At 39.7% G+C, this 24,808-nt stretch overlaps 2 protein-coding genes and 1 non-coding gene across 4 annotated transcripts in view; 1 reads left to right on the top strand and 2 right to left on the bottom strand.

Moving 5' to 3' along the window:
- Positions 1-558: 558 nt before the first annotated feature.
- Positions 559-16,500, bottom strand: GOLT1B (golgi transport 1B). The gene is made up of 5 exons (XM_005893230.3): positions 16,344-16,500; positions 7,818-7,909; positions 6,048-6,226; positions 5,194-5,275; positions 559-3,068 (listed from the first exon to the last, which is right to left on the bottom strand). The coding sequence occupies exons 1-5, from the start codon at positions 16,366-16,368 to the stop codon at positions 3,030-3,032; spliced, it is 417 nt and encodes a 138-aa protein (XP_005893292.1). The 5' UTR covers positions 16,369-16,500; the 3' UTR covers positions 559-3,029.
- Positions 16,501-16,629: 129 nt separating this feature from the next.
- RECQL (RecQ like helicase) overlaps positions 16,630-24,808 on the top strand; it is a 32,088-nt gene continuing 23,909 nt past the window's right edge. Inside the window, exons 1-3 of one of the 2 annotated variants that reach the window (XM_070371162.1) lie at positions 16,650-16,727; positions 20,243-20,290; positions 20,523-20,660. Coding sequence is in view for 1 of the 2 variants with exons in the window: in XM_005893228.3 (XP_005893290.2) it covers positions 20,275-20,290 (16 nt within the window). In the remaining variant the exon portion in view is untranslated. Of the gene's footprint in view, positions 16,728-20,242; positions 20,291-20,522; positions 20,661-24,808 lie in introns of both variants that reach the window. The other variant, XM_005893228.3, reaches the window with a different exon arrangement.
- TRNAW-CCA (transfer RNA tryptophan (anticodon CCA)) lies at positions 19,125-19,196 on the bottom strand. The gene has a single exon. It is a non-coding gene; the product is annotated as a tRNA-Trp (tRNA).

Below are 24,808 nucleotides of genomic sequence, written 5' to 3'. Positions count from 1 at the left end.
ACTTTCCTTCCAAGGAGCAAGCATCTTTTAATTTCATGGCTGCAATCACCATCTGCAGTGATTTTGGAGCCCCCAAAAATAAAGTCTGACACTGTTTCCACTGTTTCCCCATCAATTTAAAACACAAGTTGGGTTATTGAACAATGCTCGATTTTTAGAATTTCATAATAAAAATACATCTGACCATTGTTATGATTGAAGTTTTGTTCCCTTCAAACTTATACATTGAAAACTCAACCGCCAATATGCTGGCACTGGGAGTGGGCCATGGGGAGGTAGTTCAGTTTAGATGAGGTGACCAAGATGGGATGCTTCATAAAGGGATTAGTGTCCTTATTAGAAGAGAGATGAGAGCTCATTCTCTTTTTCTATGTCATGTGAGGACATAGTAAGAAGGCAGCTGTCTGCAAGCTAGAAAGAGGGCCCTCTCCAGGAACTGAATCTGCCAGGATCTTCATTTTGGACTTCCCAGAATCCAGAACCATGAGAACTAACATCTCTTGTGTAAGTTGGTCTGTGGAATTTTGTTTTAGCAGCCCAAGTTGAGACAACCACCAATTAATAGAAAAGTACCCTTTTATTGAGAAGTAAGACAAGTGTATTTACAATATTCAATGGTTAGATCATATAATCTGTGAGACTTTTAACAGCAGCAGTATTCCAGGAATTACAATGTATAAGGGGAAAAGAAAAACATTCCAAATAGGTTTCTGTTACAGAAAATAGATTTGAACAATGCCAGAAACACTTAAGGCTAAGTAGTGTTAGACCTTTTCTTCCACCTTTATCGCAATAACTGATGCTTTTTTTTTTTGTCACAGACAGAAGACTAATTTTGGAAAGGAAGAAACAATATGATGTACAGTGTTTTCTGTCAGAAAACAAGTTATGTTTAAAAGTAGAGCCTCATCAATGGTTCTAAGAAACATACAATGCTGCCAAGCAGTCCCAAACTCACATTTGATAAAACTGAAAACTGCTCCAAGCCTCTCATTCTGATTGGGAGATTATCACATCTTTTATACACTTCTGTCTAATCATGTTTTCTGAAACAAGATTGTTGAAAAAGAGATCTCTGCTACAGTGCAAAGAACATTTTGATAGAAATTCATGTCTACAAGGGAGTTAAATAATACAGATGCTCCTTACATTAACAGATACTGTTCTTGCTCTAAAAAAAGGTAGACTTATCTAGCCACTGTAAATAATATGGGTCAGTCAAAAATATGTATAACAGAGTCCCACAGGGCAACTTATATAAGTCAGTCCCCCAAGTATGTAGGTATTTGACACTCTCCAAGTGAGGATAGTACTTTTTTGAAGAACATTAGACAACAAAGGGTTTCTTACCATTCCATGAACTATTGAGGTAGGAGTCTCATTTTGTCAATATCATCTATGTTCACAGATTATGTCATAAATCAAATGCCAGTACCGAAAAGACAGTAATCCACAAGGCTGAACCATTAAGACTATCTACCAAGTCGTTCTTTCTTTAGATGAGCAAGGATGGGACTTCCCTGTGCATCAAGAGACTTAACTACTAGTAACATAGGCAATAATGTATCTTGTAGACATGTTTGTAAATAAAAACCACAAATTTCAATTATGATTTTATGTATTAAAAAGCTTTGCAACTGTTAAAAAAAAATGAGCAAATAGTACAATCATTAGTAGTAAAACAAATAGTACTATGACTCTTGAAATGGCTTCCTACCTCTACAAAAGGGTGCCTCCCTGGAAAACTACTACTGAGGAAACACCCCCAGCTTCCTACCTACTGCCCGTCGAGCAGCAACAGGGGAGAAAATAACACATCATTTTTGTAGTGTCATGTTTTTCAGAACCATAGCCAGTTTAATTATGGTAAAGTAACTTTTGCGTGTGAACTCAGATATTCTCTCCACGAATTCAAGATGAAGAGCGAGTGTATGAAACACACATTATGCATACTGATTTTTATATTAGGAAAAAGCTGAAAATAAGGGAAAAATTGGCTTCTGTGAACAGCCCTTTAAAAAACAGCTGTAAATTTAACCTTATAACGTGTTACATGTTAAAGTAAAAATTACCAGTAGTTATTCCAATGTATGAAAAGCAAAATAATAAACCACTGCTAAAATTTAAAAAAAATAAAAGGAAAAACTGGATCATGACATGGAAAAATCTCACTTGGGTTGTATCACTTAGTATCTTAAAGAACACACCATTCAGTGAAACAAGCTTTGTAACAGACTGTTTCATGGCCGAGATGGCTTTCTGTTAAATGCTCATGTGTCATGAAAGATACAGATGCTCAGATGAGAGTCCCAAGGAATATCAGGATTTCCAGAGTGTGTTGCTGAAGGAAAAAGTGCTGAGTGAGCTGTAACTTAGAAACTGTAAGCTAGTAAAGAATGACCTTTGCAACATTACAACAAAGAATATCTAGGTCGGATTTTCATCTGGTTTTAAAATATTAAGATTCAGAAGAACCATGAAAGTTTTATTTTAACCATATTCTTACCAAAAGAAAAAAAAAAGGGATTCATACATCAACACTGGGTTTTCCTGGTTTTAATAGATTAAAATAACATAATCCAATCTAACTCATGCATCATTTTCAGAGACACAGTGCAACTGGAAATATTTTTGCCATTGCAGTGGAGACTTCTAAAAAGCAAATGCCTATGGATATGCTTGCATCTTGAACATAAGAAGGAAAGAAATAGGGATTACAGTCCTCTAAGGATGGCTGTGTTTCACACACTGTGGAAAAATAATAAACATGGCCTTTAAAAGTTTCAATATGCATGTAACATAGATTTCACCTCCTTCGGTTTGCTTGCTGACCTCTTAGATGACTTGGTTAGAAGCCTGTTTTCATCGCTTCTTTGTTAACTGTTGTTGGTACTTTGTAGGCTATACGTTTTAAACTTCTGTAAAGAACATTACAAGCTATTTCAGGTAATTTAATTTTGTGCTGAATATTCTTCAAAGGATTTTATAAATAATACAATATTTTAAATGAGTCTTCAATTCAATGGTTGTTATACCATATTGTTGCTTTCTCCAACTTTATCTACAAACTGCAAGGAGAAGAAAAACAGATAGTTAAAAGAAAGCCTAGAGCACTTAAAAATATCACATCAACACTTTAAATGTTGATTAAAAAAACCCAGTTTTGTAAGATTTGTGGAAATTTAAGGTATGACCGACAATGACTAATCCAGTACTACTCACCATCTTCTGACACATAAATGTATATAAAAAATTTTTTTCTACAAGTTTTTGCATGACATGTTATACATATGACTTTAAAAGTGCAACATGAGAAATGCAACACAATGAATTAAAAAAACTGGATAAAATGAAGTTAACGCTTCTAGCTTAACAAAAGAAAAATTAAAAAAAAAAAAAGCTGAAATGTCAGCCATTCATGCATTAATGAACCCAATAATATTATTTCAACTGACCATTATTGTGGATCTCTTCTGGGCCTATGTAGTCTTTGAACAAACAGATTTAGCTCCATTAAGTTCAATAATTAACAACAGCTATTGACTAAAAATACTTTAAATGTGTATTCTGGACTTCAGACTGAAAGTGGCAATGACATTAAAAAGAGACTTAATGATGCAACATAAATCGGTAATTACAGAACTTAAGTTTTAACACATAGTAATGTAAGTGGTTATTTACTTGATTACTCCACCCCAAATACAAAGCAATTGGGCTTTCTTCAGCATTCCAGATGGTGATGCAAACAGATGTTAAAACAAAGTAATTAGTGAAGATATTAAGTTACATAACCCAAGTGGCTACAATACTATCAAAATGTAGCAGTCATTTACCCCTTTTTTATCACTGTTCATACTTTTACTTAATAATAAAAAAATAATAATATTAAGAAATGCTTATTTATTTTAATGAAGCAATAGTAGAAAACAAAATTTATAGCACTGAATGTTCATTTATGCAAATACTGAAGAATTCTTAAATTAGGGACATGATTAATAAGTACAACTCTATATAACTAGAAGTTTTAGTACATTCAAAAGACATTCTAAGTATAAACAACAGTGACTATTGTATGAGTTTGGGGATTAATGCAAATGAAATCAGGATATACCCCTATAAGCCTAGGTCCCAACATTTTATATTATTGCAAATAAGTGACTGGCACTCATGAATTCATTAGAATTTTATGACAAATTCAGGTGGAGAGAAAGCACATTTTCTCTCTAAAGGTAACTTCAAATATCTAGGTTATCTGAGCTGTGAGATTCTGACTCTAAAATTGAAATGAGATCAGGCTTACAGTGGTACCTATTCCTTGGTGGGAAAGCCATCCTTTAGCTCTTTGAGAATTCAATACATGCTATGGAGTATCTCTAGAAGCATCTATGCAAATCTGCAAACATCTGTAAGAAGTTGATGGCCTGCCCTGGAGATACAGATTTGACAAGACTGTTCTAACTGTGGACAGAACTGGGAACAGAATTTTATCATCTGACTCTCAGTATCACAATGCTTTATTTAATTGTTTCAACACACTCCATTTGGTGATACAGTCTAAGAGAGAACATATTTGTAAGAAATAATGGTGTTCTTTTATATTATTGCTTCTAAAATTAGAGCTCTTATAAAAGTTAATTGAAAGGTGCTTTGAACTCTCAAAGAGAAAGGTAACATAGCAATCCAAGTCACATGAAAAAAGGAAAACAACATTAAATGTGGATACAGTGAAACCAAATTTCAGATTTTATAGATTTAGTAATGATTATATTGTTATTCATTGTAACCACAATTTATGTGATGCAACTGTTTATATCATAATAAAAACATATCAATCATGTTATCAATTCAAAAAGAGCATCAGAGAACAATTATTTATCTTTAAAATTTTTATTTTATTTAAACAATTTAAAAATTGTAGTTGATTTACAACATTGTGTTAATTTCTGCTGTAAAGCCAAGTGATTCAGTTATACATATATATACGTATATTCTTTTTTATATTCTTTTCTGTAATGATTTATTGCAGGATGCTGAATATAGTTCTCTGTGCTATACAGCAGGATATTGTTGTTTATCCATTCTAAATATAATAGTTTACATCTGCTAACCCCAAACTCCCAAACCATTCTTTCTCCCAGAGAGCACTTATTTTAATGGTTCAAAAAATATGTTGCTAAATATAGGATTACTTACCGATCGAATTCCAGGTAAGTTCAAGAGTGATCCAAGGACTGGCACTCTTCTAATAAAGCCAACAACCACAGGAAAGAAGCCCCTGGGAGAGGGGGAAAAGGTCTTAGAACAAACAGATTCTCTATCACCAAAATCGACTGTTAGCCACACAAAAAGAAATTTTGTTAAAATTTTGAACTTTTAAGCAACTTCAAAATTCAGTTACCATTTCTTCCCTCTCCCTGGATGTGATCCCTTCTTTAGTTGTGCTCTGTGACATTCTGCATGCACATCTATAACCACATTACTACTATATCCCACCAGTTCCTGTACAGTCTATTTCATGGATCAGAAATGAGAGATTCCTTAAAGCAGATTTGGCACTTAGTTTTTATGTTTCCTGTGGGCAATACAGTGCTTGGCAGATAGAAGACAAATGATATACCTTTCTTGAATAAATAATTTAATCAACCGTACTTAAAAGTGTTTTCTCACATTGTATACTATTATTTACTTGGTAAGCAGCATTCATAAAATACTAAATGATCAAAACCTCCCATAATGTATTTGGTCCAAAATTTTTTAACTTCTGCACGCACTAAAGAAAGCATCATCAAGTGGCAATAACTGTGCAGTATCAGGTTCTACATGTTAAAACGCTGGATTGATCTATCACTGGTTGGTTGATGAAAATAGCAAACAGAGACAGAGTGTCTTAAGATGCCACCAAAGTAAATTTTATAGCACTGAAAATGCTTTACAAGTTAATTTATACCCTGACACAAGCAATCATCTGCACTTGATAAACACACCTGGGTTTCTGTAATAATTATCTGACATAATGGTTTACTGAAATAATAAAATAGTTGACTTACCTGAACAAGAGAAAGAATCCATAAATTTCAAAGATCATGCCTATCAAAGGCCAACCAATCAGGACCACAAACACACCACCCAGGAAAAATCCTGTAGCCTTCATTTTATGTTTTTGGAAGAAGAATCTGAATGTTCTTTCTAAACCAATTACAAAAGCCAAGCCAGCCACAAATAAAACCTGCAAGAGAAGGAAAATGCAACATAGTTAAGCAGTTAAATGCATTGTACATGCTTGAAAAGGAAGGTCAAAGCTAAATACGATAAATGTTTAAGACATGTGTGTTTTAATGTGGCCAACTGGCCAGAGAAGGCCACCGATGCACACAAGAGGCAGAACCATGTTGAAGTGGTAGTTACATCCCTCTCTGCTCAGCCCTCTTCTGTTATGATCAGATGAAGAAAAGAGAAGGAAAGACAAATGAGGCATTGCCCACGGGTGTCTGCACCTGTGGTGGTTTCCCCAGGTTTAGCTAGATGGTGAGAGCTTTGTCTATTAACAAGATGAGCCGCAAGGTGAAAGAGAGTAGGTGCCTGTAAAGTATCAACTGAAGGGACTCCTGGTTCTGAAAACTTTTATCAGGACTGACAGCAGTTCCTACAGATGGGTGAAAACCTGACATGGCCCATTTGGTAGTAGAAGAAATCACACAAACCCAGGAGGAAGATCCTAGTTTTATTAATTCCAGAAGTCTGGGAGCAGCTGATATGAAACACAGCTGTGCCTTCTCAAATATATTCTGTATGTTTTCAGACAATGGACAAGAGACGGTGGTCAACTAAAAACTTGTTTTCTCCCAGGTTTTATTCCCAAACACTTGCCTTTCTTCATTACTGTACTTTGGGGAAAAATATTTCACACAAATATTTATTAAGCCTAATGTTTAAGTTTGACATTCTGAGATGCCAACACTGTTAATGTTACTGTTTATTAAAACATTAATTCTGAACAATTTTGTTATCCTTTATATTTTCCAATGTCCAATTAAAAGCCCAATGTTAATATACACTTCAAAACTATTCCATCCTTACTCAATGACTTTACTGCCCTCTTAGGAGGGTTACTGGGCTTCCCTGGGGGCTCAGACGGTAAATCCCTGGGTTGGGAAGATCCCCTGGAGAAGGGCATGGCAACCAACTCCAGTAGTCTTGCCTGGAGAAATCCATGGACAGAGGACCCTGGCTACAGACCACGGGGGCACTAAGAGTTGGACATGAGTGAGCAACTAACACTTTTTTTAAGAGGGTTACTAATTTCTAGGGCTCTTGCAGAGCCTTCACCATACAAAAGAGTATACATTCCAAATAAACAATATACACACCTTTCTTAGCAAGCCAATTATTCATAGAGGTATATATTTTAAAGGTTGAAGTGGTTTTAAAAAACTCTTCATCTTATGCTATTGAGGTAAATTTTAAATCTCAGATATTTCAAGTCAAAACAACATTAACAAATTTACCAAGACATGGGGCTTTGAAGTCATCTACTTTGAACTACTCAGAGGTAGTCTTGATTTTACTCTATTGTAAATCACATATCAAAATATTTAACCAAGCAGTTATGGGATTAGAAAACCTCATTAAGTGTTTACCTTTTATTTAAACAGTAAGCTTGCAAGTTTCATTCCTGATGGAAACAGAAAATGTAACAGGAATCTTCATATGAGTAACAGTGAATTATCTTCCCCTGGTTTTACAGCTGGCAATAATTCATTTGTATTAAGTTAAAATTTCATTATGAATGTAGTTAAAATATATGTTGAAACACTCACATTTCCAATAGCCAGTAGTGCTTTGTCAAAAAAGAGGATCATTCCAAAGAATAAGAAGAACACTCCAAATCCTGTTAATCCCATTCCAATTTCTGCAACATAAGTCATACAGTTAAGGGTAGAGCAAAAGTAAAGTTACATTCAGATTCCTGTAAACTAGGAAAGATTGTTCAGTTTTTCTTTTGACTGATAAGGAAACATGGGTCCCAACACTGCAGGTTAACTTATAATGAAATTCTTTATAAACTATAACAAATTAAATTAACATCAGAAAATTACTCTCAAATTTAAAATGAGTTAAGAATTTCTGCTCCTTATACGAAACAGAGGACTTCTCACAAACATACCCATAATAGAGAAAGATGAATCAGGATTCTAAACCTTTGGTTATGTATTTTTTTCCTCCCAAGAAACCTTCTGGCTGCAGACATAAGTATATGGGTTTACTTGTACTTTGTCCCCTCTTCTCCTTTTATGTTCCAGGACTAGTGTTTATATGCACAAGACCTGCAGTTTCTTCTTAAAATGCTTAACCTACCAGAAATGCTACAGGACGTCAGTACAACAGACTTCACTCTATTATGCGTTGCTTCTCACAATGGCAACACGAGAGATTCTGAGAATGAAGTAGCTGTCTCCTCTAAAAGTTAATATTCAGAAGGTGAGGCATCACTTTGACTTCCTGATGGTTTATTATGCATTTATCTACTATAAGTCTCTCTCAACTATGCACCTATTCACACATTTAGTCTGAGTCCTAAAACCATGTCTCCAACACTGTTTTACCTAATATTAACATTCTGGGTCTTTACTTCTTCACTCAGAAACAAAAAATTGTTGATCAACTCCTAGATGTTGGCAACTGTTCTAGGGACTGAGTATAGAGTAGTGGAAAGTATAAGCTTTTAAGGCTCTGCTACTCTTTATATAAAACTAATGATTTTATTACCTCTACATTCCCTAGACTTATCTGTACTTCTGAAGAGTCTCAACTTTTTATGGTTACAGTTGCACTAGTCTGTTAATTGTACAAAGCACAATCCATGTAATTACTTCCTTGCTCATTTTAGTTTTGCTTGCAGGAAAACAGTCATCAATCCTTACTTTACCTAGCAGCACTACCTGTAGAAAATAATGGATCTGAACTGAAACTGCCATATTTTGGGAAATACAATTTTATATACGCAGTAGTGATTTCTGATCTGTTACCTCAGCTCCAGCAAGCTGAAATCTAAGTCACAGCTCCTTAAAAATTTAGGCCATGTAAAATGTTCCAATGAGTTAAAAATTTACATTTGTCTTCTTCAACATCCTTCACTTCAATTTACAGTTAATGACTGCCTCCCATTCCAGCTACCTTTTTCTCTGAGAGTTAGACTAAAAGAATTCAGATTCAGTCCAGTTCAGTCACTCAGTTGTGTCCGACTCTTTGCGACCCTGTGGACTGCAGCACACCAGGCTTCCCTGTCCACCACCAACTCCCGGAGCCTACTCAAACACATATCCATCGAGTCGGTGATGCCATCCAACCATCTCATCCTCTGTCGTCCCTGTTTTCCTCCAGGCTTCAATCTTTCCCAGCATCAGGGTCTTTTCCAATGAGCTGGCTCTTAGCATCAAGTGGCCAAAGTATTGAAGCTTCAGCATCAGTCCTTTCAATGAATATTCAGGACTGATTTCCTTTAGGACTGACTGGTTTGATCTGCTTACAGTCCAAGGGACTCTCAAGAGTCTTCTCCAACACCACATTTGAAAAGCATCAATTCTTCGGTGCCGCTCAGCTTTCTTTATGGTCCAACTCTCACATCCATACAAGACTACTGGAAAAATCATAGCTTTGACTGTATGGACCTTTGTCAGCAAAGTACCTGTCCATAAATACACTGGAAAGTGTATACCATGGACATAAATTCTTGAGAAAGTTGGAGGCTGATACTTTCATGCTTAAATGCTTCAGGAGAACTTACCAAAATACCTATACAGATGTCAGACATAATTTCTGAGAGAAAAATATGGACAAATGAGCAAGTAACAATCCATTAAATAACTATTTAGTAGTTAAGATTTAATCACTGGCAGCTGGGTTACTTACTTAGTTCAGTTCAGTTCAGTCGTGTCCGACTCTTTGCGACCCCATGAATCGCAGCACGCCAGGCCTCCCTGTCTATCCCCAACTCCCGCAGTTCACCCAGACTCACGTCCATCGAGTCAGTGACGCCATCCAGCCATCTCATCTTCTGTTGTCCCCTTCTCCTCCTGCCCCCAATCCCTCCCAGCATCAGAGTCTTTTCCAATGAGTCAACTCTTCACATGAGGTGGCCAAAGTACTGGAGTTTCAGCTTTAGCATCATTCCTTCCAAAGAAATCCCAGGGCTGATCTCCTTCAGAATGGACTGGTTGGATCTCCTTGCAGTCCAAGGGACTCTCAAGAGTCTTCTCCAACACCACAGTTCAAAAGCATCAATTCTTCGGTGCTCAGCCTTCTTCACAGTCCAACTCTCACATCCATACATGATCACAGGAAAAACCATAGCCTGGACTAGACGAACCTTTGTTGGCAAAGTAATGTCCCTGCTTTTGAATATGCTATCTAGGTTGGTTATAACTTTCCTTCCAAGGAGCAAGCGTCTTTTAATTTCATGGCTGCAGTCACCATCTGCAGTGATTTTGGAGACCAAAAAAATAAAGTCTGATACTGTTTCCACTGTTTCCCCATCTATTTCCCATGAAGTGATGGGACCGGATGCCATGATCTTCGTCTTCTGAGTGTTGAGCTTTAAGCCAACTTTTTTTCACTCTCCTCTTTCACCTTCATCAAGAGGCTTTTTAGTTCCTCTTCACTTTCTGCCATAAGGGTGGTGTCATCTGCATATCTGAGGTTATTGACATTTCTCCCGGCAATCTTGATTCCAGCTTGTGTTTCTTCCAGTCCAGCGTTTCTCATGATGTACTCTGCATATAAGTTAAATAAGCAGGGTGACAATATACAGCCTTGATGCACTCCTTTTCCTATTTGGAACCAGTCTATTGTTCCATGTCCAGTTCTAACTTGTCCAGGTCCAGTTCCATGTCCAGGTCAGTTGCTTCCTGACCTGCATACAAATTTCTCAAGAGGCAGATCAGGTGGTCTGGTATTCCCATCTCTTTCAGAATTTTCCACAGTTTATTGTGATCCACACAGTCAAAGGTTTTGGCATAGTCAATAAAGCAGAAATAGATGTTCTTCTGGAACTCTCTTGCTTTTTCCATGATCCAGCGGATGTTGGCAATTTGATCTCTGGTTCCTCTGCCTTTTCTAAAACCAGCTTGAACATCAGGAAGTTCACGGTTACTTAAATACAACCCATTTCTATTTTTTTCACAAGTTGTCCTAACGATAACATAGACATGTTGAGATGTTTGTTCTTCAGAAAGGAAATTATATGGCAACAAACATACTATATGCTGAGAATTTACCATGAATTGGCCTTTATGAAGTGCTTCACATCTCTTACTGAACTTAATTCTCCCAGTAATATTGCAAGGTAGGTATCATTACAGTATCTTAGAGACGGAGGAAACTGAGGTTTAGAGAATTGACTTCATTTGCCCAAAGTCACACACCTGGTTAAGCATTTGAACTCAGGTCTATTCGAATCCAAAGTCCCTGTGCTTAACCATCATGCCATACTGCTTCCCAAAGGATCCCCCTCCCCCCAGTTAAATACATCAGATTAAATGAAACTCAAGGGTATTGGGGTATGCTGAACTTCTGGGAGAAGCATCTTTAGGTGATTTAAGTTTAATATAATCAGCTTGTTACTAACATAATGTCAGGTATGTTATTAAAAACTGCAGTGAAAAAGAAAGACCATGTATATGGTTTTACATTTAACGAATGAAAGTGAAAGTGACATTGCTCAGTCGTGTCCGACTCTTTGCAACCCCATGGACTGTAGCCTCCCAGGCTCCTCCATCCATGGGATTTTCCAGGCAAGAGTACTGGAGTGGGCTGCCATTTCCTTCTCTAGGGGATCTTCCCGACCCAGGGATCGATCCTGCATTGCAGACAGACGCTTTACTGTCTGAGCCATGAGATGTCTAAACAAATGTCCTAATTCCTTTGGCAAAACTGGGGGGTTAAAAAGTATTACTGGCTCCATGTTTCATGTGGGCAACTTAAGACAGATTAGTAACTCATCCTTGATCACAGAATCGGCAAATATGGGTGTGTGTGGAGGGGGACGGGTGCTGAGTGGGAGGGAAGTGTGTGGGGTTTGGCTGGAATTCAAATCTAGTCTTGAGGCTCCACAGCTTATAACTATATCACGGGAACCGAAACATTCCACTGCTTTACCCAGTACAGTCCAGTAACAGTGGGTTGCCGCTAACATTTCTGCCGAAACACCGGCAGGTTATTGCCATATAGTCCCTAATTTGAATGTGCCAAAGACTCAAACTGGCCTCGCTGTTCAGCATGAACAGCATGTTTATTTTACTGGGTTTGATTCTGATGGTGAGAGGGCAGCTCCAAGTAGTGCTTTAATAACCAGAGGGCTTGTGAATACATAGGCTTAGGGAAGAACTGGAGGGGAGAAAATGGAACAGCGAAGCAGTTTGAGCCTTTTGACCCATTCACATGAGCGACTATTTGGCAATAACCTGCTACTGTTTTGGCAAAAATGTTAGAGGCAACCCTCTCTTGCTGGACTGCACTGGGTAAAGCAGTGGAATGTTTCAGTTCCCAAGTTATAGTTATAAACTGTGGAGCCTCAAGACTAGATTTGAATCTAGCCAAACCCCACCCACTCCCCTCCCACCCAACACCAGTCCCCCTCCATACACACACATCTGCAGTTTCTGTGATTAAGGATGAGTTACTAATCTGAGTCTTAAGTTGCCCACATGGGATGGGAATACCAGACTACCTGACCTGCCTCCTGAGAAATCCGTATGCAGGTCAAGAAGCAACAGTTAGAACTGGACATGGAACAACAGACTGGTTCCAAATCAGAAAAGGAGTATGTCAAGGCTGTATATTGTCACCCTGCTTATTTAACTTATATGCAGAGTACATCATGGGAAACACTGGACTGGATAAAGCACAAGCTGGAATCAAGATTGCCAGGAGAAATATCAGTAACCTCAGATATGCAGATGACACCACCCTTATGGCAGAAAGTGAAGAAGAACTAAAGAGCCTCTTGATGAAAGTGAAAGAGAGTGAAAAAGTTGGCTTAAAGCTCAACATTCAGAAAACTAAGATCATGGCATCTGGTCCCATCATTTCATGGCAAATAGATGGGGAAACAATGGAAGTAGTTACAGACTTTATTTTCTTGGGCTCCAAAATCACTGCAGATGGTGACTGCAGCCACGAAATTAAAAGACGCTTGCTCTTTGGAAGAAAAGTTATGACCAACCTAGACAGCATATTAAAAAGCAGAGATATTACTTTGCCAACAAAGGTCCATCTAGTCAAAGGTATGGTTTTTCCAGTAGTCATGTATGGATGTGAGAGTTGGACTAAAGAAAGCTGAGTGCCAAAGAACTGATGCTTTTGAACTGTGGTGTTGGAGAAGACTCTCAAGAGTCCCTTGGACTGCAAGGAGATCCAACCAGTCAATCCTAAAGGAAATCAGTTGAATATTCATTGGAAGGACTGATGCTGAGGCTGAAACTCCAATCCTCTGGCCATATGATGAGAAGAACTGACTCATCTGAAAAGACCCTGATGCTGGGAAAGACTGAATGCAGGAGGAGAAGGGGACGACAGAGGATGAGATGGTTGGATGGCATCACTGACTCAATGGACATGAGTTTGAGTAAGCTCTCAGAGTTGGTGATGGACAGGGAAGCCTGGCGTGCTGCAGTCCATGGGGTTGCAAAGAGTCGGACACCACTGAGCAACTGAACTGACTGAAAATAAATGTATTTTCTTGTGCATTATTAAAATTTCATTCTTCTTGCCCATGTGCATGCATGCATGTGCACATGCACACAGATATGTGTATTTTTAAAGCACAATCTAATTTAAAAAATCTAATAAAAGTAATTTATCTAAAATCAAAAGCTTATTGTAGAAATTGGATAAGTAGAGATATTCTTAGTCCAATGACAATCACCTTAGCACTTTGATTTCTTATTTAAGACATTTCAAGGAAGCGCTGTCTATGCCCTTTCAAAAAGAGAAAATGTTATAATAAAAACTCAACTCAACATCATGGTAGAATTTAGGCAATGTTACATAATGAAGTAAAGCTTTAGAGGTAGCATGGCAACTGCCCCACTCCAGCCTCCTCAATAAATTTTGTGGGTTTTTTGCGGGGCAGGGTACTGGAAGGGATTATAGAATTCCCTTAAAAAGTCATGAACTGCTTTTTTACTATGACTAGTACTTGATCACTGTCTCCCAGAATGGGGATCCCAGACTAATCTTGGTAAGTCACTTGAATGATGGCCAATTCCTACAGTTGAACACACACACAAACACCAGTTGAAATCCAAAGAGCTTTTGGTCCACTAATCATTTTGTATTCTCATCCATTATCTATTTAAAATATTCAGCAAATGAGCAGCAAAGAGTTTAATTTCGTCCTCTTCATCACTGTAATGAAGTGAGGAGAATGCTGCCTATTCTGCCCATATTCCAACCCAACCCCCTCGTTCTGGTTTTTGGAAGGATGTAAATTAGGAGAATCTATATGCACAGGGTAAGTAAATAATATATATATGTAATAATCACAGACTCAGACAGGAGTATTAACAGATAGGAAAACTACGCAAAGATCAAGTACCTCCTCTGAGTAATTAGTAGTACTATTAGAAATAAATTCTAGCAATTTATGTGTAGTATTCTGCTAAATTCTGGGTTTCAGTCAAGAGGACCAGAGTTCTGCCTCATAACAAAAATAGGCTCTGAATATTCTACCCAATCTCTCAAAAAATCAATGCATAATTCTAAAGAATAAATATCTACTGTTGAAACTATTTTTTGCTATGGGAAAATTTCATCCCTCTAAGATAGATTTCAAATAAACTTAACATCAAGTCTTCTTAGATGCTAGCAGGATACAGTGAAAAGAACAAAGATTTTTGAGTCTGCAGACCTGGGATCAAGTCTTGTTTCTCTTGCTTTCCTCATGATTATACACTGGATTTCTTTTGAGCCTTCTTTAATTTATACAAGAGATATATTCTTCTTTGCTTTACAAGGCTTTTAGAACTAAAGAAAACATTTTACATGAAAGCACATGGTAAACTGATATAAGATGCTTTTATATAATAGGTAGTTTTATTATAACACTAAACCAAACCAAACCAAAACAAAAAAACCAACCCAAACATAAAAACCTAGAAACAGAAAAGGACTCTATATCTGATCAGAACAGATACACCAAAATGGGCACTCACAGTGCAGACCCAGTTCAATCTGAGGAAGGGAGGGACCCTTCCTGGGGTGGCAGTGTGTGCAGGAGTTATAAGAAGCTTGGTGAAGTTCAACTTAGTCAAGACTTGAATCCAAACCTTACGACTTCACTTTAAAATAAGCCATTTTTAAAGGAAGTTCTATTTTTTATTCCAACAGACTGTTAAATTCTTAAAAATCTTTAAAATTCAAGTAAGTTATACAGAATAAAAAAAAAAAAGGCATGGCAGATAAAGTGAGATTAAAAAGACTATCACTACCATCAAAAGACAGGAAGCACAGGGGTGGCAGATACGTAAATACAAAATTATTAACACTGACAAAAAGGGGTAGAAAACTACCCCTTTTATATTTTATATTGAAAGGGAAATTTTATATTGAAAGGAAACAGACAGCAATATGAATCTTAGAGATAAGATAGGCTGGAGAACTCAGTGGCAGACAGAAAGATGCTAAAATAATAAAACATACCGCAAAGCACAAAATACAATATTAACGAAAGAAGTCGTTTAACTGAACACAAAGTTTACGATTGGGAAGACAGCAGCCGATAGAAAAGTGAAGCTATTTCAAGGGATTTTTAAAAGGTTGCTTCCACTGGTGGCAAAAAGCAAATACTCAAAATATTTAAGCGTAAGCACATTTCCAAAAAGAGCCTATCATGGATGACATTTAAAACACGGCCTCCAAACCACCAGCAGTAACTTGTAGAGGACCCCAAGTATGTCAAGTGCAAAAATATCCCCAAGAGTGGGCCGCTGGCATCGCGCATCAAACTTTCTCTAGCGGCCGCCCGCAGGAACAAAGCGCCCATCTTCCTGAGAGTGAGAGCGGCGCGACCCCCGAGCGCTCGGCGAAAGCTCCCCTTCCCCAGCTCGGGCGTCTCCCCAGACCCCACTGACTCTCCCCTCCCGCCAGGTCCGCAGCCGCAAGTCCAGCACCCGGCTCCTCCAGGAAGCCCTCCAGGGTCCCGCAGTCCTAGCTGAGTATTGCAGGCCACCGCCCCCATCGCGGAGCTTCATTCATTGACCCGGGCAGGCAAAGGGGAAGGCGGGCGAGACCCAGACCGAGGAAGGTGTGTGCGGGGCTTGAGGCGGGGCCTCGGGGCAGGTGCTTACTCTGTGTGTCCGTTAACGAGATCATGGCTGCAGAGGTGAGGGCGGCGGCAACAGCACCTCGGAGCGCCCTGGGTGTGCAGCGAAGTGGAGAGAACGAAGCCGGGAAGCAGCCCAGGCGAGAGCCGCCACGTCTTCCGGAAACACGCAGCCGCCCCCACTCTAGGTTCAAACCCGCTTCCTATTGGCTAGACCTGCTCCCAACATCAACCAATAATCTCTGGTCTTGTTCAGTGACGCACATGGTGGCCACACCCCTTGACCATTTAGAGAAGGGTAGTACCTGCAATTGGTTGAGAAGACCGACCCGGAAGGGTGAGTGCCTCCGGCTGGAGAGAAAGGAAAGCCTGGTGGCGGGAAGTTTTTATTGGAGTGCGGCTGAAACGGGTAAGTGGTAGACCTGAGTCAGGGGGGTCTTGGGGTCGGAGATCGAGGAGGGGGAATGTTTTTCTTAACCTCACTGGGGAGAGGTTCTGGGGTAACTCCTGTTACCTCTTTGAAAGAGCTAACATTCCTTTTCCTGGCAGATGGGGAAGGCCGGCTCACTTCCTTCCACCAATACGTTGGTGAGGGAGAAACAGGGGTCCTCGCCCCTCTAACGGAACTCTCCATCATCGCCCAGTTCTAATGGAACTCGGGCCTTTAGGGGCCTTTTATTTGCAACCACTGTTTATTGGGAAAAGCCAGAGGGGACGCCTAAGCGTGACGGAGAGTTTTATTAAATTGCTGTTGCAGCCAAACCCAGGTGGCGGAAAGAGAGAGAGAGAGAGAGAGAGAGAGTGTGTGTGTGTGTGTGTGTGTGTGTGATTTAGCTTCTGGTACTTGGTGTCAAGTCCCTGATGCCGGGAAAGATTGAGGGCAGTAGAAGAGGGCTTCAGAGGATGAGATGACTGGACGGCATCACCAATGAACTTGGGCAAACTCTGGGAGATGGTGAGGGACAAGGAGGCCTGGCGTGCTGCAGTCCATAGGATCGCAAAGAGTCAGATATGACTGGGCGACTGAACAACAGCAACACTTGATGTCAAGCGTGCATGACTGACATGAGACCTTGTAAAGTATTTCCGAAGGATGCTGTCAAAAGTTCAGATATAGCAGAAGTAAAACCACTGAATCATGGAAGTAGTAATTAGTAAAGGTTCATTGTATATACACCAAAAAGACAGTTTGACAACCAAGAGCACTCAAATCGAAACATGGAATTAGGCTCAGGGCTATATAGTTAATACAAAGCAGCTTGTTTAGTAAGAGGGCTGCTGCTGTTGCTAAGTCACTTCAGTCGTGTCCGACTCTGTGCGACCCCATAGACGGCAGCCCACCAGGCTCCCCCGTCCCTGGGATTCTCCAGGCAAGAACACTGGAGTGGGTTGCCATTTCTTTCTCCGGTGCATAAAAGTGAAAAGTGAAAGTGAAGTCGCTCAGTTGTGTCCGACCCTCAGCGACCCCATGGACCGCAGCCTACCAGGCTCCTCCTCCATGGGATTTTCCAGGCAAGAGTACTAGAGTGGGGTGCCATTGCCTTCTCTGAGTAAGAGGGCATTGATTGTTTATTCTTCACACTGATTGGTTATATTAACATTTTCTTAAAAGATGGAGAATTGGTTAGTGGTTACCTCATAGCAATCTTGGGAAACAGTGGAAGTTTTGCTTCTGATTTCCAGAGGCAGAAAGGCGAAGTGCCCCAGATCAAGTTAGTCTTTCAAAATAAGCTAAATTAAGCTTTGTTTGTCTGGCTATGTTGGTTTTGTCTGCCCAGGGAATTTTCAAGGCTGATCTCCCTTTGTTTTGGATTTTAAACAATGTCTAGGTATACTTCTGACAGACCTGCTATACATAGCTCATTAATTTTTGAACATATTTTACATTCAGCTAGGTTTTGCTATTAAATCACATCATTTGGGGAAGGAGTTTATAAGCAGTTTTTTAAAAATGATATAATCAAAGGAGTTGTTTAAAATAGTGGGAGGAAATGGTTGTAGAGTTGTAGACTACATTCTTTCATAAGAGTGGAGAAAGCTTCTGCTTTCAATCTCAGCAAACCTGTGTGCCTGGATGCTAAGTCCCTTCAGTTCAGTTCAGTCGCTCAGTCGTGTCCGGCTCTTTGCGACCCCATGAATCACAGCACACCAGGCCTCCCTGTCCATCACCAACTCCCAGAGTTCATTCAAACTCACGTCCATTGAGTCGGTGATGCCATCCAGCCATCTCATCCTCTGTCGTCCCCTTTTCCTGCTGCCCCCAATCCCTCCCAGCATCAGAGTCTTTTCCAATGAGTCAACTCTTTGCATGAGGTGGCCAAAGTACTGGAGTTTCAGCTTTAGCATCATTCCTTCCAAAGAACACCCAGGGCTGATCTCCTTCAGTTGTGTCCAACTCTTTGTGACCCATGGACCATAGCCCATCAGGCTTCTCTGTCCATGGGATTCTCCAGGCAAGAGTACTGGAGTGGGTTGCCATGCTGTCCTCCTGGGGATCTTCCCGACCCAGGGATTGAATCTGTGTCTCTTACATCTCTTGTACTGGCACTAGTGCCACCCTGAGCCTTCACTATATGCAAGGCATTTTACTAGGCTACGTGGATATAGAGGTGAAGAGACTCAATCTCTACCCTGCTGGAGAATCTTACAGTCCAGGTGAAGGAAGGTGAAGGTGAAGTTGCTCAGTCATGTCCGACTGTTTGTGACCCCGTGGACTGTAGCCTACCAGGCTTCTCCGTCCATGGGATTCTCCAGGCAAGAATACTGGAGTTAATAATGGAGTTACCATTTCCTTCTCCAGGGGATCTTCCCCACCCGGGGATCAAACCCGGGTCTCCTGCATTGGAGGCAGACGCTTTAACGTCTGAGCCACCAGGGAAGCCCTACAGTCCAGAGAAGGAGAATTATATTTCCATGAAATGGTGAAGGCATGTTCATGTAGATAAAGAATTAGAAGTCCTTGGTTTACTCCTCTACTTAAATATCTTTTAGTGTTGTGACTCTTTCAAGCTTCTTAGCAAGTCACAGAAGACCCTACCTATTTTTCCAGCCTAGTGGTGGCTTTAGAATTCTACATGAGGCAGGGCATAGGGTGAGCAATTTGAGTAAGGGTAGGGTGCTGCTGAAGCTACCTTCGGAGAACACTGACTTAGTTTCAGAAAATGTTGGTTGTCCATTTCAGAGTTGGAAAAGGTGTTCTTGGAGATTATGGATAAGCTAAATAAAGTTCCTACCCTCCAGACTCACACCTCCTTTCACTTGCTCGTGTGTACTCTTAAGTTTTAACCATTCAGAAATATTTCTTAATACAAACCAGGTTTTCCCCCATTTCTGAACTCTTTGTGTTCTCTCCATCCGAAATCTCATCCCTCCATGGAATACCAATTCCTCTTTTAAAACTGAGCCTAAATTGTAACCCTGTAGAGCAAATATTCAGTAAAACATTAAATGAATAATTTACTTTGTTAATGGGTTTTGCTTCATCTGGGATATTTTAATCTATCCAACTTGCTCTTTGTAAAATATGTTCCACCATCCCAATTTTACAGATAGGGAAAGTGGCTGAGAGGAACAGATTGTTTTAAGTTTGCTAAAATCACACACAATAATGTAATGGTAAAGCTGTTTAACCTCTACGCTTTGCTCTTTTTTTGCAACTTCACTAAGTATTTGCTGGGTGTTTGTTAACTGTTTTTGGTGTCATACTTGTTGTATTTGTGTGACTTTGGTTACTTCTCTGAAATCTAGAGAATTCTCCATAAACAGTAGAGTAGGAAGAGCCATGTAGTATTGTTGAAAGGTCGCTGCAGTATATAATTTACTTTCTAACAGTTTTTGTGCTCAGTAATGACAGATTATCATTGAGCATTATCAACAGTACTGTTTTTAAAAAAAATGTTGCTCTGATTTTTCTTTCACTTTTAGGGAGAAATTTGGCTTTCCAGTTCAACTTCACAATGGCATCCATTTCAGGTTAGTGGAGACTATTCTATTTTGTGGTTCATTCTGTTCTCTTTCTAACTGTGTGTTTTTCTCTGTCCCTTCCCCTCAGTTTTACTGTGAGTCTTAAACTACTTTTAAAAAAAGTTTTAGTAGGAATAAATAAAAATAAATTTAGAAAATATTAGTCTTAATAATTCTGATTATAGATATTTTTCCATATTTGTTTTTATTGTTGTAAAATATATTTAAACTTATCATTTAGCTACTTTTAAGCAGACAGTCAAGAGCATTGCATGCCTGGTGTTACGTGCATCTGCATTGTGTGCAACCTTTGCCAGTATCCATCTCCAGAACTTTTCATCACTCCCCACTGAATGCCAAGAGTAGGTGCCTGGAAAAGGTAAACATGGATGTCTTTCTTTTATACTTTGAAAGTATTTTAAATAACACCACTTAGGCACTTACCTTAAGGAAACAGTGGAAGAAGTACATAAAGCTCTTGATTCAAAGGTGGTCAGTGCAACAGTGTACCCAGTGAGCAATAACTTCCACTCCCCCACTTCCCTGCAGCCCCTGGTAACATCATTCTGCTTTCTATCTGGGACTTTGACCTTTCTAGGTACCTCCTAGAAGTGGAGAAGGCAATGGCACCCCACTCCAGCACTCTTGCCTGGAAAATCCCATGGATGGAGGAGCCTGGTAGGCCGCAGTCCATGGGGTAGCTAAGAGTCGGACACGACCGAGCGACTTCACTTTCACTTTTCACTTTTATACACTGGAGAAGGAAATGGCAACCCACTCCAGTGTTCTTGCCTGGAGAATCCCAGGGATGGGGGAGCCTGGTGGGCTGCCGTCTATGGGGTCGCACAGAGTCGGACACAACTGAAGCAACTTAGCAGCAGCAGCAGCAGCATAGAAGTGGAATCATACAATATTTGTCCTTTTGTGTTGTCTTTGAGGTTCATCCGTTGGGTACCATGTATCTTTTTAAGGCTAAGTAATATTCCACTGTATGGATATACCACATTCTGTGTATCCACTTGTTTGTCAGGGGACATTTGAATTATTTCCCTTTTCAGTTTCTGTGAATAATGCAGCTACGAACATTGGTGTACAAACATCTGTTTGAGCCTCTGCTTCCAGTTTTTGGGTGTATATACCTGCAAGTGGGCTTCCCTCATAGCTCAGTCGGTAAAGAATTCTCCTGCCGTGCAGGAAACCCAGGTTCTATTTCTGAGTCGGGCAGATCCCCTGTAGAGGGAAATAGCAACCCACTCCAGTATTCTTGCCAGGAGAATCACATGAACAGAGGACCCTGGCAGGCTACAGTCCATGGGGTCGCAAGAGTCGGACATGACTTAGTGACTAAACCACCACCATACCTACAAGTGAAATTGCTGGATAACATTTCTGTGTTTAATTTTTTGAGGAACTACCATACTGTTTTCCATAGTGGCTACACAATTTTACATTCTTACCATGCAATACATAAAAGTTCCAAGGACTGATATGTTTTTTGATAGTGTTTTAGGAACCTAAGAAAATTATAAAGTAGAAAGTGTAAATCACTAATAATGTTACTACTAAAATTAATACTGTACCATTTAGATGTATTATTTTCAACAAAAATTTTCATATTTTTTACATAATGTTTGGTAATGTGATTCTTAAAAACACAATGTAGATAAAGAATATAGACATACTGTAAATTTTATGTTGTCAATATTGTTTTTAATACTGCTCTGTATTTTGTTGTTTTATAGTGGCATTAAAGAATTAACACTTTGAGTGTTGGTTTTGAACTTTTAGGCTGTCTTTACTTTTAAAATATAAAAAAAGTTGCATTGGACATCTTTGAATCAAAAGGTTTGTGTACTTCTTTGATTATTTCTTTAAGATAAGTTCCAAAGTGGTATTATTTGAAATATTTTTAAAATATAAAAGAAAGACATCTGTTTTACCTTTTCCAGGCACCTATTCTTGGTATTTTGATGTATTTCCTCACATTGTTTGTTTTTATAAACTTGACCAGATTCTTTTGTGCTTATTAGTGAAGTTTTGCTGTTTATTCAGTTAAGAGGTGGATGGTAAGAGGGAGGAACTTATTCTATGGTTATTTTCCTGTTCTTTGTAGGATATAGTAAATATGACCTTAGCACTGACAGTGGAGTACCAAGTCTTAGGAATGGTTTTCTTAAGTATGGAATCCTCCTCTCCACACCCCAAAACTTTACAATTTATTTAAATATAAATGTGAAAAAAGTAGTGACATAGATTTTGTCTTCATCTCTCACAGCTTAATGATTCATACTAATAGCCTAAGGGCTAATAATAAATGATAACAATTGAAGTTATATTAAATGCTAACCCAGGTATTCTTCACTAAGAGACAAAAGTGTGGGTTTCATAGATGTTACTAAACCTTACTGTAGATGGTGACTGCAGCCATGAAATTAAAAGACACTTACTCCTTGGAAGGAAAGTTATGACCAACCTAGACAGCATATTAAAAAGCAGCGACATTACTTTGCCAACAAAAGTCCATCTAGTCAAAGCTATGGTTTTTCCAGTAGTCATGTATGGATGTGAGAGTTGGACTATAAAGAAAGCTGAGTGCCAAAGAATTGATGCTTTTGAACTGTGGTGTTGGAGAAGACTCTTGAGAGTCCCTTGGACTGCAAGGAGATCCAACCAGTCCATCCTAAAGGAGATCAGTTCATTGGAAGGACTGATGTTGAAGCTGAAACTCCAATACTTTGGCTACCTGATGTGAAGAACTGACTGATTTGAAAAGACCCTGATTCTGGGAAAGATTGAGGGCAGGAGGAGAAGGGGATGACAGAGGATGAGATGGTTGGATGGCATCACTGACTCGATGGATGTGGGTTTGGGTGGACTCCGGGAGTTGGTGATGGACAGGGAAGCCTGGCGTGCTGCAGTCCACGGGGTCGCAAAGAGTTGGACACAACTGAGCGACTGAACTGAACTGAACCGAACCAAACCTTACCTCAGTTGAAATAGTTATTTTTGGATCATATCAGTGAGTTATTCTATTTAGTAAGACTTTACTCTTTCTCAGTAGGATATGATGTTTTAAAAGTTGTTTATTTATTTATCTATGGCTGCACTGGGTCTTCGTTGCTGCACAGGGCTTTCTCCAGTTGTGGCCAGCAGGGGCTACTCTTCACTGTGGTATGCGGTCTTCTCACTGTGGTGGCTTCTCTTGCTGTGGCTCCCAGGCCCTGGAGCGCGGGCTCGGTAGTTGTGGCGCGTGGGCTTAGTTACCCCGAGGTGTGTGGAATTTTCCCAGACCAGGGATCAAACCTGTGTGCCCTGCATTGGCAGGCAAACTCTCAACTTGTTGTGGATGACCAGGGAAGTCCCTGGGATATGATTTTAAAATAACCGAATAATGCCATAGATCAATTTTATTTAAGAAGAGATGATTACTTTAAATCATTGCTTTTAGAATATTTCACCCTGTTCAAATAACCCACCTCTTCTATTGTTCTACCCACTTGTCGACCTGTATTTGAAATGCCTCTGAAATTGCCTTCAGATAGTTTGTTGAGTTGGATTTGGTGATTCCCAAAGGAAGTGGTAAATCACTTCCTTTTCACTGTGGCCTTCAGTATGGGAGATCGCTAGAAACTGTCCTGCTTCTGAAGAATGGTACCTCCCTTGTTTCAGCTGTAAGCTTAGGAGCAGGATCCCTGCTCGATGCTGTGTGCTCTTGAGATATGGTAATAAGCCCTCTTCATGATGAATGATTGAAATCCTTCCCTTTTCAATCTCATCTCTCATCATAAAGGTCATGTGTTGTCCAAGCTGGCATTAGAGATGGTTATAGTTTTGAACAAAAATATTAAAAGACCCTGATTTTTTACAACTAGCTCTACTCTCTTATATTCTGAGTCAATCAGGACTTTGTCCAGGGTGCAGTGATACTGACTTTGTAGCACAGGTTGACATTATCTCTGTTAGGTGGGATTCAATGAAAGAAGCAGAAGCACTGTGAGTGATAAGAGGGATTGACTGTAGGAATTCTTGGTGGGAATTTGGGAAGTGTTTAGGGTCTTTCTTTGTGTCTGTTGGTGGGCCTGGCATCGGTGGTGCCAGTAGATAGGAAGAGAAGATGCTTCTGCCAAGGGGATTGCCCAAACAGAATGCTGCCTGTGAAGATGAATCTCACCAGAACCTGGACCAGTCTCTGGTTGCCTCAAAGCCTCCAGTTTAGGTGAGGCAGCACCTGTCAAAGTGCTGGCGTCCTTCCCTGTTGAGTCGCACACCATCTGGCTGAGTGTTCAGAGAAGCCCAAGGAGAACCAACAGGATCCAGAGGAACTGCAGGCACCTCTGTTTCCCCAAGGATATCTAGCAGCAGCTAGAATCATGGGCCCAGCTGCTGCCCCATGCCGGAGAGGTCACCAGACCTGACCTTGCACTGCCCTTCTTAAATATGGAAAATATAGCTACTGCTTCACTTCCACCTCCTAAAGCTCTGGCTCCCCAAGTTGACACAGCTCTCTCTTGTCCAAACAAATGCATG

The sequence above is a fragment of the Bos mutus genome, chromosome 5, assembly GCF_027580195.1.
Source record: "Bos mutus isolate GX-2022 chromosome 5, NWIPB_WYAK_1.1, whole genome shotgun sequence".
Classification (NCBI taxonomy): Eukaryota; Metazoa; Chordata; class Mammalia; order Artiodactyla; family Bovidae; genus Bos; species Bos mutus.
Note: the sequence above shows the minus strand (reverse complement) of the source record. Positions and strands in the feature narration are given on the sequence as shown.

Excerpts from the sequence above, each read along its gene's own strand:
- GOLT1B (XM_005893230.3), bottom strand. The coding sequence starts at position 16,368 with ATGATCTCGTTAACGGACACACAGA. Across the intron at positions 7,910-16,343 it reads CTCGTTAACGGACACACAGA|AAATTGGAATGGGATTAACA; the intron begins GTAAGCACCTGC and ends CTTATGTTGCAG. Across the intron at positions 5,276-6,047 it reads GGATTCTTTCTCTTGTTCAG|GGGCTTCTTTCCTGTGGTTG; the intron begins GTAAGTCAACTA and ends CCCCTCTCCCAG.